At 39.7% G+C, this 12,778-nt stretch overlaps 1 protein-coding gene across 1 annotated transcript in view; it reads left to right on the top strand.

The window, feature by feature from the left end:
• Positions 1–12,778, top strand: part of IL1RAPL2 (interleukin 1 receptor accessory protein like 2) — a 389,202-nt gene that overhangs the window by 194,079 nt on the left and 182,345 nt on the right. The window contains exon 2 of the mRNA XM_009275329.1: positions 508–781. Coding sequence (XP_009273604.1) covers positions 508–781 — 274 coding nt within the window. The remainder of the gene's footprint in view (positions 1–507; positions 782–12,778) is intronic.

The raw sequence follows: 12,778 nt of genomic DNA on the forward strand, positions 1-12,778 counted from the left end.
AAAAAAAAAAAAGCTATGTGGAACTGCCTGGAAAAGAAAATAGTAAATGTCACATCTGTTATTTATTTTTTTTACGTAACATAATTAGCAGAGGTGGATGGAAAAGTTTTAAGGGGTAAGATTGGGATCAGATGCCAATGTACATTTTCCTCCAACGAGGAATTAAACAATTCAAAACTGGTTTACTGGAGCAGGTGGTTAAGGTGAAAACGCTTGATTTATTTATTAAAGAATTAGTGTTTTGGGGATGAAAGTAATGATATTCTAAAATGGAATTGAGCAGGCCCAATGTGCTCTATTTATTGCCTGCACATTCGCATTTACATGTAACTAAAAAAGGTCTATAAAACCCTTTAATTGCCAATAGCTGCTTCAGGGTTTTCACATTTCTATGAAACAAAGGTTCTTTTCTTTTAATTAATTGCGTTGCATTTCACAAGCTGCCTTTCACTGTCTTGAAAAGATATATTTGTATCTAATATTTCTTTATTATTGTTTTGCTTTCAGTTGATGGTTGCATTGACTGGTCAGTGGATCTCAAGACATACATGGCTTTGGCAGGTGAACCAGTCCGAGTGAAATGTGCCCTTTTCTACAGCTATATCAGAACTAATTATAGCATGGCCCAAAGCACAGGTCTTAGGCTTATGTGGTACAAAAACAAAGGCGATTTAGAAGAACCCATTATATTTTCTGAAGTTAGGATGAGCAAGGATGAAGATTCAATATGGTTTCACTCGGTTGAGTTGCAAGACAGTGGTTTCTACACGTGTGTTCTAAGGTGGGTATTGTGTTAAAGTATAACTAAGAATGTATGGATTGTCTTGGTTAAAAAAAATGTTTAAATTTAGCTCTCAGGATTAAGATATTCTTCCAGTTAATATATACTCATTTTTATTCTCATAATTATATGTCACATAATGCTTTGTTTCAAAATTAGTTTCCCTAGTAATTATAGTTACCTCTTCAACAGCTATAATGCAACATGTACTTTCACTTAATTACTTTTTTTTTTAAGTCCAATATTTGCAAATTCTCAATTTGCCATAAACCTTCAGAACTGGATACTTCTTAAATCATGAAGTATTTTGGTTAAGAAATGCTCTTTTTCAAATCCTCTGAGTTATTCAAGAGTAAGACACAGTTTGAATTATTCTGATGGGGTTAGGCCGTGGGGAGTTACAGTTCTGTCTGGTTTTGAAGAAATGTTTGTTTTGATACACAGTTACGATTTATCATAAATTTAAGCAGACCTCGTTTGGTAAGGCACTGAAATGCATGTCTCAGAAGTATTTTGGAACTGTTGGATGAGCCTTACATTAAGCATGTGCTGGAGCTCGTGATTTCCATCATGTGGATGTTGATGTCAGCTCTATGCCTAAAATGAGAAGATAAAAAAGGAGGACTCTTTAAGAATGGATGAATAAATATCCCTTAAATGATCCGGTTTTGAATTAGAAGGAGTTTACAGATACTTCATATGATTCAGTTTTAAACTATTTAGTTTCAGAGAATGAAGCTTGCTTCATCCTTGTCTGCTGTTCCATACTGAAATTATACACGTTTGATGAGTTTAATGTCAAATATTTGCAGCAAAATAACAGCACTGTTCAGAGCCCAGAATTTGCGCGCTCTCCATCTCTGCTAAGTCTTCCTGCCTTGTCTCAGCTGCCTCAGTCCATTTTGATGCTGAAGAACGCTACTAAAATCAAAGATTGTGCTGTGGTGCATGGTGGTTTGTACTGGGGACCAACGTCCAGTTTAAATATCAGATGCATCTGCCAGACTCACTATTAAGTCTGTGTTGCAGCCTTTGGAGTTAATTATTCTTTTATTAGCCGCTCTGTCACAGGTTTGGTGTAATGTGAACTCTGTGATTTTGAAATGTTATGGGAAGATAGTGATTTACATGTTTCGAGGGAGCTATACTTTTTTCATAAGAAGTCACTGTTGTGATAATCAAGTTGCTAGTTTAATGCTCTGGAAATTTTAATGCGAATCCTATGTGAACAATGAAGAATTGATCTTGGATCAAATTCTGGGACATACTTTTTTCCGGGAAATTTCAAAACTCTTTGCTCATTTACATGACAAAGTAGTTTTGGTAACAAATGGGCAAGTTCTTAAATAATTCACGCATTCTCCTCATTTTCAGATAAAACCTATATGGCATGCTTCTTGGAAGGCATCACACAGCAATTAAGATCATCTTTATCTGTTATGCAGTTTTCCTGCTTTGGCTACAACTTTCTTATATAATTACAGATATTTTTGCCTTTTTCAGATTTATGTCGGAGTGCAGAATATTCTATCTAGTGGTTACGCATAAAAGACTTTATTTCTTCCTTTATTTTGAATTAATTTTTCCTTCCAAAAATTTGGTAATGTATCCTTGCTGTTACTGTTTATGAAATCATAGATGGCTTAAAATAGCTGAGGAAATAGCAGTAGTAATTTATTTTAATTTCATTAAAATTGGGCTAGATCTAATGTTCTGAAATATTATCACACTTTTGCGGTAGACTATCCACACCATTAACTGTGTAATTTCAGCTTTATTAATCCATTTTTTTGGAGAGGGATAAGCAGGTGTTTGCGTTTTAGTCATTAACCAGGATCACCTGCTTTGTGAGAATTAAGAGGTCACAAATGAGAGCAGTAATTCTAGAATATGATCTTATTTTCTAGAAACATTAACAATTTCTGTTACAAATGCCTTCTTTTGTAGACTGAATAACTAGAGACTGGTAGAGAGAACTCAATGCAGTGCAAATTAAGAGGTGACTGTGTCCACCAGTGTGGAACACTGGGTTTAGGGTTGCATGCATAATTGACTCTTTTGGTTTGGTAGCTGAATGAAAAAAATTGGGGAGGGAAATGCTTTTGACGCAAGATAAATGTAAAACTTCTGAAGTTTTTCTCAACAAAAAAGTTTTTGTTTAGATTCTCTAAAAGAAAATCAGAAGCAATTCAAATCTAAATTGATGTCTTTCTAGCTGCTCACCACGGTCGTGGGAAGCCCTGGTGCAATTCCCTGTGCTGCCTGAAGGGTGAAAACCCACATTTGTGTGTCCCAGTGGCCAGGGTGTGCTGCATTCAACCACTTCAAGTCTCTTGCCTTAGAACCGTTCTGTCTGAAATTCATACTTGTCTATGCAAAAGGGTGCAAGGGAGTGAGATGCTTGGATGTGGTGCTAAGGCTAAGTGGGGACAAAGAGGTCCCTGTCCCAGAAGTTCATGGCTTGAAAGGAAGAGCACACTCTTGAGCTGGGAAGATCTTCTCTGATAGAAGGGAATTGAACAACAAGGGTATTTAGCAAGTCGTACATAAAGGATGTCACAGGCAATAGGGAGAGCTATGCTAATTCACTTTCCCCCAACTCTAAAAAAATACATTTGTTTTTCTGTGTTAAAAGTCTCAGTTTTTTAAAGAGGGAACAAGAACTGGGCCTACTTAGATCTTCTTAGCCTGATGAAAGAAGAGAAGATGAGCTAAGGAAGAAATCTCAGCAAAGTTTAGCCACACCTTTGCCCTCAGCAAGGGACTACTCCTGGAGCCCTTTCTCCTAACTGGGCCCAGCTCTGAAATAAGCTGAAGGACTGAATAAATGCTTTATGAGCAAGATCAATAAAAAGTTAGTGCATATTTGCTATTCATTAGCTGTTGATGAAATAAAATAACTCAATTCCCATAACGTGAATCAGGAGAGCAGAAAGTCTGGGCCTTGAGGGGGTGCAGGGAAAGCAGGAGGTGGAAGTTTGTGGTCACCAGACTGGCTGATGGAGCTAAGCCTGGATATTTGTAGAGGATGCAGAGTAACAAGGGAGCGAGGGCCTTGAATGCCTATGAGGCAATAAGCCTGCAGGTCTTTAATACCAGCATTTGATGCCAGAGAACTGCCAACAAATCAAGTTAGGAAATCTGTGTATCCTTTTTCCCTTACTTCGTCCCTATCTGCACAGTTCTTAATGGAGAGCAGCATTGCTGTGGACATGCACAGAAGAATCAAGCCTCTGCCGAGCCATTGGTGAAATACCAAGATATTACTTTCTGAGCAGTAATAACATAGACTGATAGTAGATTTTAAGCCTTCAGGCTTCTGAATGTCTGAGAGGCGCATGTCCAGGAAATCAGAATCAGATTTAGGCAGCCTGGAGGGGCTGTCAGTGAAACTTCATTTGCAGCATAACCTTTGTGCTCTCGCTTCAGTGGGTGTTAGGAGGGCTGAGGAACTTGTTTAAAATGTCTACAACCTGGACTGCAGTAGGCACCCATCAGCCCACGAAAAGTTGCACCACTTTTCTGAGCGCTGAAAGTCTGGCTTCCAAGCGAAAGGAAAGAAGAGGTTTTTTTCAGGTCCAAACAGGAAATTTGGACTAAATCATGATGTGAAAACGTGTAGGGGTAAGGTCGCTTTCTCTGCAGCCATCTCTCATGGTTCTTACAATACGTGTTTTAATAGAGTTATTCATTTTGTTGGTGGCGATATCTTCTCGTTACAGAATGTTTCATGTTCAGGTGCTTTGGCTTTATTCAGTGCTCAACTGTTCATGACAAAGGTGATTTTGTATCTCAGATCCCTTTGAATGCAGTGTTGTGATTCCAGTTTAGTCATAGAATACCTCCTTCCATATGCTTCACCAGCAAGTGCTTCTTTTTCCCCATAGACTTACTCTGAAAAGATCCAAAGATGATAACTTCCTAGTGGGCCAGTGTCTTTAATCATCGGATGTCCAAGAGGAGCACATCTAAGTAGCTGATGGATTACACATCTCGTAGGTCCCCCTCAGACTTGCACACTGGTATGTGATCAGCTTTCATGGCTGTACTGTCCCAGGTATGACTGTAGAAGCCAGCTAAATTTCACACATAGAGCAGATGCATGGATTCAGCATGGCATAGTCTTCCCAGGCTCTGTATGACACTAACATTAAATGTCACGCATTAGAAGTGTGTGACATTTCCCACATTAAAAGTGACTGATTCTGTATAAACAAAGTCCCTGTGATATATGGTATTCAATACTTGAATACAGTGTTAGAGCAGATACAATATAAAGTCAGTATGATTCATGATAAAATAAAATTTAACTTGCTGAGATATAATGTTTTGGCATTATCAAAATGCAGGGAAAGTAGAATCAGAATGCTTCTACTTTTCTATCTAAAATTGTGTAAAAACTGATGGTGCTCCTGCAAATCATTTTGATGACATTGTCTTTATTGAGAGAAATCAGTTCTATCTGTTCTTTTGACACGCTTGCAGAAAAACAAAGATTTGTTTCTTTTCCCTGGTGATATGTATATTTCCGCTCACTCACCCTCCTTCTCTAAAGCTTTAAAAGAGAAAATACCCATCCTCTGTCTTTCTGAAAGCCAGTGATTACTGTTGATGAGAAGCTGCAGGAACAGTCAGGGCTTCGAGCAGAAATGCCCATGTTGCTCTGTGGTCAGAGAGCATCCAGCAGCTTCCCTGTTGCAGCAGCATGCACAAGAATGAGAATATTCTGTATCCTTCAGTTTTCCTAATAGTAAAATCCCGGCTTTAGATACCTTTAAAATGACTGACATTTCTAGTCCCAACAGATTGTCATAGCGAAAGCTCCGTGTGCTGCAGTGCATCAGTAACGTTTCGGCTCACTGTCACCGGTTGCTTGTGGAAGAAGTGCCTTCCCTGGTGGGCTTCAAACCTTGCCTGGTGGAGAGAAAGGATGCAAAGTGGAGTGACTGCTTCTTCATGCAGTGAACTTTGCGTGCAGGAGACCTATTGCCGAGATGTTGTTCGGCCCTCCTCAGCCATCTCCTCTCAGCATGTCAGGGAGTTTTCATTTCCCTTCTGTACTCCAAATAACAATGGAGGAGAATGTGGTTACCCAGGTACCACTCCTGTTGAAACCCACATCAAGCCAGCTGTAACTATAACATGTCAGTAGACAGTGTTGTATGTGTCCTGTGAGTGGACAGACAAATGGAAGGTTTCCAGAGGAAATCCATCGTGCCCAAAGTACAAGGTGACAGAGCCATAGGGAGTTACACTAGTATTTGGTAAGTGGTCCTGGAGGATAGTTTCTTTTCTGGCAAACACTTAAGGGAAGACACAGCCAGGAGGACTCAGCTGCAGGACGCAAACAGCTCTCATTGCAAATTGGCATAAAGATATTCACTTCATGATTCTTCATGATAGCATTCCTTGTATACCCAATGAGATAATAACTGATCTACTGGTTTACGTGCTCAATTGTCTGTATACAAGCTGAGGGGGGCTTGCCTTTCCTCATTGCATCCACAAATAGGACTTACATGCATGAAGAAGGATGTGCTCCACAGGTTTTGTGCCTGGAGGCAATAAAATCAGTGAGGTTTAGCAATGCAGACAAGTCTGATGGGTATCCTGAATGCAACTTCTCTTTTGCGTGCTAGATGTCTAATAAAAAAAAGCATAGAGGAGTAGATACACTAATTCACCCTCTGTGTGGGCTGGAAGAAATAAAGGAGAAAGTGCTCAGTGTTCTCAGAAACAGTGTATTGCAAATACAAAATTATTGGAAGGGGATTTCTTAAGACTTTCCTGGGAGCAGTTGTCCCTGTGCCTCAGATTTATGTCATTCGTAAATGGGGCTTTTCAGCAAGACAGTATAATTTAACAGTAATATCCAGAGTTCTAATAGAAAATTATTAAGAGATAAATGAAAAGGGCTTAGTTGTTTGCAGTAGCAAACTTCAGGGCAACTTGCTGCCTTGTAATTCTTAAGGGCAAGGAAGAAATTTTCCCTGAGTGCAAACCCAGCCAATTACAGGATTTGTTCTGCTGGAACAGGACGTGCTGAAGCTGATAGAGACCAGATAGTTCATGAACTTAGGTGTGATCTGCTGAGATAACTTGGTGTTCTTTTGGCTTCTGCATTTCTTCTGTGTTCTGTATTATATTTTCATATATTCATTTCTAATAACTAACATTTTTTTAAGACTTCAAAAAAACCCCAAAACCAAGGAACACTGTTGACCTGTGTGATTCAACTTAAATGCTAGGAGATTTTCCCTCTGTGCCTGAGTAGTCCCTGTTGGAATGACTGACTGCCGATTTGTTTGTTTTTCAGTTGCTTCTGTCACGATGCAGGGGTCAGCAGGACCAGTGCATGTGTGCGTGAAGGCAACCAGAAAAGAAGTAGCTCCTCCTGACCTTTAACCATGTGCATTTGCACATGGTTGTCACTGTTCTCAGAGAGACTTAAGAAACATGATACTAGAGATTATCACTGAATTTTCAAATTATGGCCTTGCTGTTAGAGGCTGTATCACTGACTGTACTAGGCACATCCTGAGATCTTTGTGTCACATTTCCCTCTTAATAAGGATGTTAGCTGAAGTCCAACTTTAAATTAAACTTAGATCTAAGCTTTGGTGAGAGAGACCCAACTGTGAGAAACGACCCAACTGCCAAATCCAAACATCTTTTCTTCTCTGTCCCAGTATCCAGAAAGCCTAAAAATTCCCTAAACAGAGCTAAACTCACAGTGAGGAGTACAGGTCTTGCTTTTAAGTCCCTCTGGTGGGAACTATCATCCTGATGGTTAACTTGAGGAGACATCCCTGGATATCCCTTTTTCAAGCTGTCATTAATATGAACCTTTTAAAATTACCTTTCAGTGACTTTGCTCAGAAGTTGTTTCTTTTGAATAGTGATGGTATAGCCTTTCTTCATTGTAAAACATGGGCCTCTGGGACATCTAGTATGTTTTAATCAAGCTCAAATTGTCGTCTTGTTTCTAGTGAGTCTTGTATAGTGATTGAATCTTAGGAGAAAAGTAGAGGAAGACTACAAATTCTTAAAGAGTGATGGGGCCTTGAATGGTACCTCTATCTGGGTTCACAATGCAGGTCTGTATTGGAGGATCAAAGGAAGTAGAGATAATGCAAGACCATTGGATTTGTAACATGGTACTGTTTTAGCACTTTCTGAGATCATACTTCCATGATGTTGTTTTCTTTTACTAGTAGGATCCTGAAAACCAGTAGCAGTGGTAGTCACCGAGAAATAAGTTAGCACTTGAATGAAACCTTGTAAGAGTAAGTAATAATCCATTTGTTTTTCGGAAAGATGTTACATTTGTGTGATCTGAAAAAACCAATGATAATAAGTTACTCGTTTCTCTTTAAGCAGATCACCAAACCATGATCTCATTGATCTGAGTGAAACAAGCTCAGATACCAGTGAAACTGCTTGGTAACCAGTATGTGAAGTGTGAAATTTAGACAGGAATAAATTTATAAAATTCTTGTGAAGAGAGAGGAAAACAATCAAATGCTCAATTAAGTCTGAAAGCCGGTAACACAGCACATTCTTATAGCAGCTGGTAGTGGATCTGGTAGTGCATTAATTGCTGTGGACCCTGAGATGGACAAAGACGGTTGGTGATGTAGTTATTACTATTACTGCTTTAACTCAGAATAGAATGAGCAAAGATGAATGTAAGCGTTAGCCTATACAGTTCTGCAATCAGTATTTCAGTGAGCCAATGAAAATGTCATTAAAACAGCCAGAGTGTTTAGGTACATTGGGAGAGATCTAAGTCTGAGCTTTGCTGTTCCCTGAGCACTGCTTTGATAAAAACACTTCCCAGCTTTTGGATCTACCACCACAGTCTTAGTTCTAAGATCAAAGTCTTAGAACTTTAATGTAATAAAAACCCCAACACTTAAAGAAAAAATGAACCTACAAGCCAAAAAAAATTTGCAAATCCTTTTGTGTAAATATGCAATTCAAATTTAGGGATTTTTTTCAATCTAGTAGATATAAAATACTCAACCACTTTGCTGCCTTCTTCCTCTTTATAAGAAAATCGATAAACGGGGCGGGGAGGTTCCGTGCATACTAGAAACAAAATTGTTTTACTTGACTCTTTTAACAAACCACCCTCATTAGCAGAAATACAAATGCCAAAGAAAAAAGTTTTTTCGAAAGTTGTGACTATTTCCTCTAATTTGAACTCAGCCTTAGGGCTGATGAATTGTCTTGAATCCAAAACAACATGAAAAATAATTTAGGGATTGACACTTCCATTTCAAATGTCCTTCTTATCCATTTCTTTATATCCTCCCTTTTTCCCTCTTGTCCTTGCTTCGAAGTCAAGCCAACCTCACAATTTTGCTTGCTTTTGTTTTGAGACCTGTTAAACTCCCTTGGTTTTCCCTCTGGTTTTCTATTGGATTCTGAGCTGGCTTCGGTTTGTGGTTCAGAGCCAGTTCCAGGTGGCCTGAGGATTACAAATGCCTTGCCACCAGAACAAAGGAAACTGCTTTGTGAACTCTGGCAAAGCTAAATCCCTCTCTGCATTTCCAGTCGAGAGAGTAGGCACAGTTTATAACTGGTCCCTTGAAATAGGGAATTACAAATCTTGGTTTCAGTGTGAAAACATAAGACACTTAAATTCTTTTCTTTGTACTATGGAGTGATTCTTTTTCTTCCCTCTTCCCGTTCCCCATATGACCACTGCTACCATCTGTAGAAATGGAAACCATTGGAAATCGACTCCCCTGGAAAATGAATGGTTTGGAAACCTTTCAGAAAAGACAAATTATTAAAGGACCCACTTTCAGACTCATGGGCGTATTTCCTTTACATGTGGAAAGTGCGCTGGCTGCAGTCTGCCAGGTTCATTTGGGTTCCAATATTCCCTACTTATATACTTCTTACCTGGCCTCGCAATACTGAGATCACCACTACAAACCCTCCAGCATCTTCCTCATCCACCTGGAAGATGCTTCCTTTTTATTCCTTTCAGCCACCGATTCTGTCAGCAAAACCCGGGTTACCAGCTTTGCTATTGTTATCTGTTGTTCTTCGTGTGTTCCAGCTTTCCTCATTAAATAAGGTCATATAACCTTTCCTGCCAGCCTGCAAACTGTTGGGAGCACTGACCTCCCCCACCAAGCTCCATGACCATGTACTGAAAACAAAAGTGGATCCTCCTTTTTATAATTCATAGGCCATCTGTTTAGCTTTTAAAAGAAGAAAAGCAATAAATGTAGGATTCATGCTAGTCAGTCTCCACACCTTTAAAAAAAAAATAATATTAAAAAGACCCTTAACATAAACAACTTAAATACAGCTCATCAAGGAGAGCCCTTGTGGACACAGAGGTCCTGAAAACAACTGGAGAGAAAGAACTGGAATCCTCCCAGCACAGCAGCTCTATGGGCTTCCTGAGGGACCTCGGTAGGTGAGTTCCCATCACCTCAGTGACCTGTGTGGTGGCCGACACCATAATATTCCTGTCTGTTTACCCAGGTGGTAAAAACAATGCTGTAGTGACCAACGACTGCTTTGTGATCCCCTTTCTGAGTTGTCCCTGAAGCTGTTACCTTCTAGAGAGCCCTTTTACGCCCCAGGCCCCACAAGGGAGGGAAGACAGCACGTTGCCATGTGCCAGTGAAACCAAATGCACGTTTTTCTGCAAATTGCAGTTCAAATTACAAGGTTTTTTTCCTGGATAGGAAATTTAACTGGTTCATCTACTAATTCCCGCATAGACTGAACATGGTCAATTCCATGGCAATCTTCTGGTTAAAACAAAGGGAATGAATCTTTTTAGGAAGCTCTGTCTCATAGCATCCGAGTGGACAGAAAAATGGTAGCCATGGGAGTCTCCAAGAAAAAGTCAGCACAGACCCTTCACCTGATCAGAGGACTGAGTGCTGAAATCCATACCATCCTGGGGAACAGCTTGCCTAGCACAGGGAGGAATGGCTCACATCTTCTACAAACTTCAGCTCCCAGGCTTCTGCCTCAAAATTGAGAAAAACAGTGAGGCTGGTCAAATTGCTGTTTCCTTTTGCACATGACTGAAATATAACTGTTATCCCGAACTGACTAGGTTAAAGGAAGGCTGCTGCTTCATTCACTGGAATTCCTGCAGAAGTCGCCCTTTTCTGAATTACCAGCAGTAGCGCTAACGTGAGTGGCTGGTGAAGAAGCATTCATAAAGTTTTCAAGTCTGTTGCTGTTGGCTTAGTGAGGGCTTTCTTCATCATGAGCCTGAAACAGATTTATTGTCTTGGTCATGGAGTGTGAACAAAAGTGATAGTGCTCACCAGGCACTTAGTTTTCTCAATTCTACTCAATTCTAATTGTAACTAATGAAAATACTACTACATTTTTAGGTCGTGGTTCCAAGAAGCGTTTTAAATAGAAGTAGCCTCCAGCGCTGTTCAAAATATAATCTAAATAATGCAAGATTGTTAGCAGAAAATACAGCACTATTAAATAACACCAAGTAATGGGCAACTATTCAAAGTCATTATTCTTGATTAGCCTGGATGATTATTACTGAGTGCATGTGACCTTATTTGTACTCAGTAATACTTGTAGTGATTCAGGAAAGTTAAATAATCATTACTGATTAATTACTATTGATTATACTGAGTGGTTGTATCCATATTTTGTGGATTTTCAGTGGTGTATTAGGAAGCATTGAAACTTTCCGAATGTGTTTTGTTTTCTTCCTACAAAAAAGGTAACCCTTTTCAAAAGCAAGTAGTTTGGGAGAAAGTTGACTTATGTTCCCTAAATCATGTAAGTATTTCTGAAAAGCCCACCCAAAATGATGCATTTTTTTCAGTCCAGAGAAATTTTTGTTTCCAGTAATATAGTATGTTTTGTGTAGTTTGTGAGGATGAGACTTTTTTTATAGCCTCTCAACTGAAACACATCATGGCAGCGTGCAAAGTGAGCCTTTCTGTCCTGAGGTGAGGGACAGTGAAAATATCCACCGATTTTATTACATAAATGAATAGGTGGCATTTTGAAGAGAAGGGAGTAGGAAGGGGGAAGTCTGTGGTTCTGCTGAATACCTAACACTAACGATGCTGAAAATGGGAGGTTTCTGAAGATTGCCTGTTGATTTGCCTTGCAAATACCTCTTTCTGCAAATACCTGCTCATGGCACACCTTTGACAAGAACCCATTTGCACAGTGTTTTGTCAGCGCTTGTTTAGCATAAACCTTAGTGCCCTGATGAAGTGTCCCTATAGACCTTTTTATTTTCTTCCTAACTACAGGCTTGCTTGACAGTGACATGTTGTTGAAACGTTGCATAAGAAAAGATTTGTTATGGAGCGTGTTGGAATTTTTTTTTTTTTTTTTTTTTTCTTTAAAAGTTTTTTTTTTTTAAATTAACAGCATTGTCATGAGTCTTAATTGGATGGACTGAGCAGCCAGTATCATTAGTGTCGGGGTTTGGCTGACGGATCCCTCTCCAGGTGCACAGGGTAGTTTTTGTCTGCCGTGCCACCCTCTTCCCTCAGCTAAACCAGTCTGCAGCAGAGCTGCGATGGAAGAGGCAGTGGCAAAGCAGCAATATCTCCGGCAAGAGCTCTCCACAACTCCCTTTGACGGGAGCAGCCACCCAGCATGTCAGTTTTACTCCAGGCTTTTTTGGTTGTGGCGCAGTCAGTTAAAATGACAAAATGATGCATGATGGGAGGAAGAGCCTCATTATATTGTCGCTTGTACTTTGTAGTTTGCTTTTAAAGGATTCTGTTTGCCATCGCACCTAATGAAGGGCAGAAGCTGACAGTCTGGGTTGCAACGATCCTGTGCAAAGTGCAACGATCCTGTGCAAAGTGCAAATGCTTCACAGTAACACCATGACAAACACCAGTTTGGGTTTTTTTTTATTGTGTGTCTGATAGCTCTGTTAAAGATGCAAGTCTGAAGGAATTTAATTTAATCCTGTTTTCATGATTGTGAGGCACGGGAGCTGGGCTGGTTGTGTTTATT

Source organism: Aptenodytes forsteri, unplaced genomic scaffold (assembly GCF_000699145.1).
Source record: "Aptenodytes forsteri isolate BGI_AS27 unplaced genomic scaffold, ASM69914v1 Scaffold143, whole genome shotgun sequence".
Lineage (NCBI taxonomy): Eukaryota > Metazoa > Chordata > Aves > Sphenisciformes > Spheniscidae > Aptenodytes > Aptenodytes forsteri.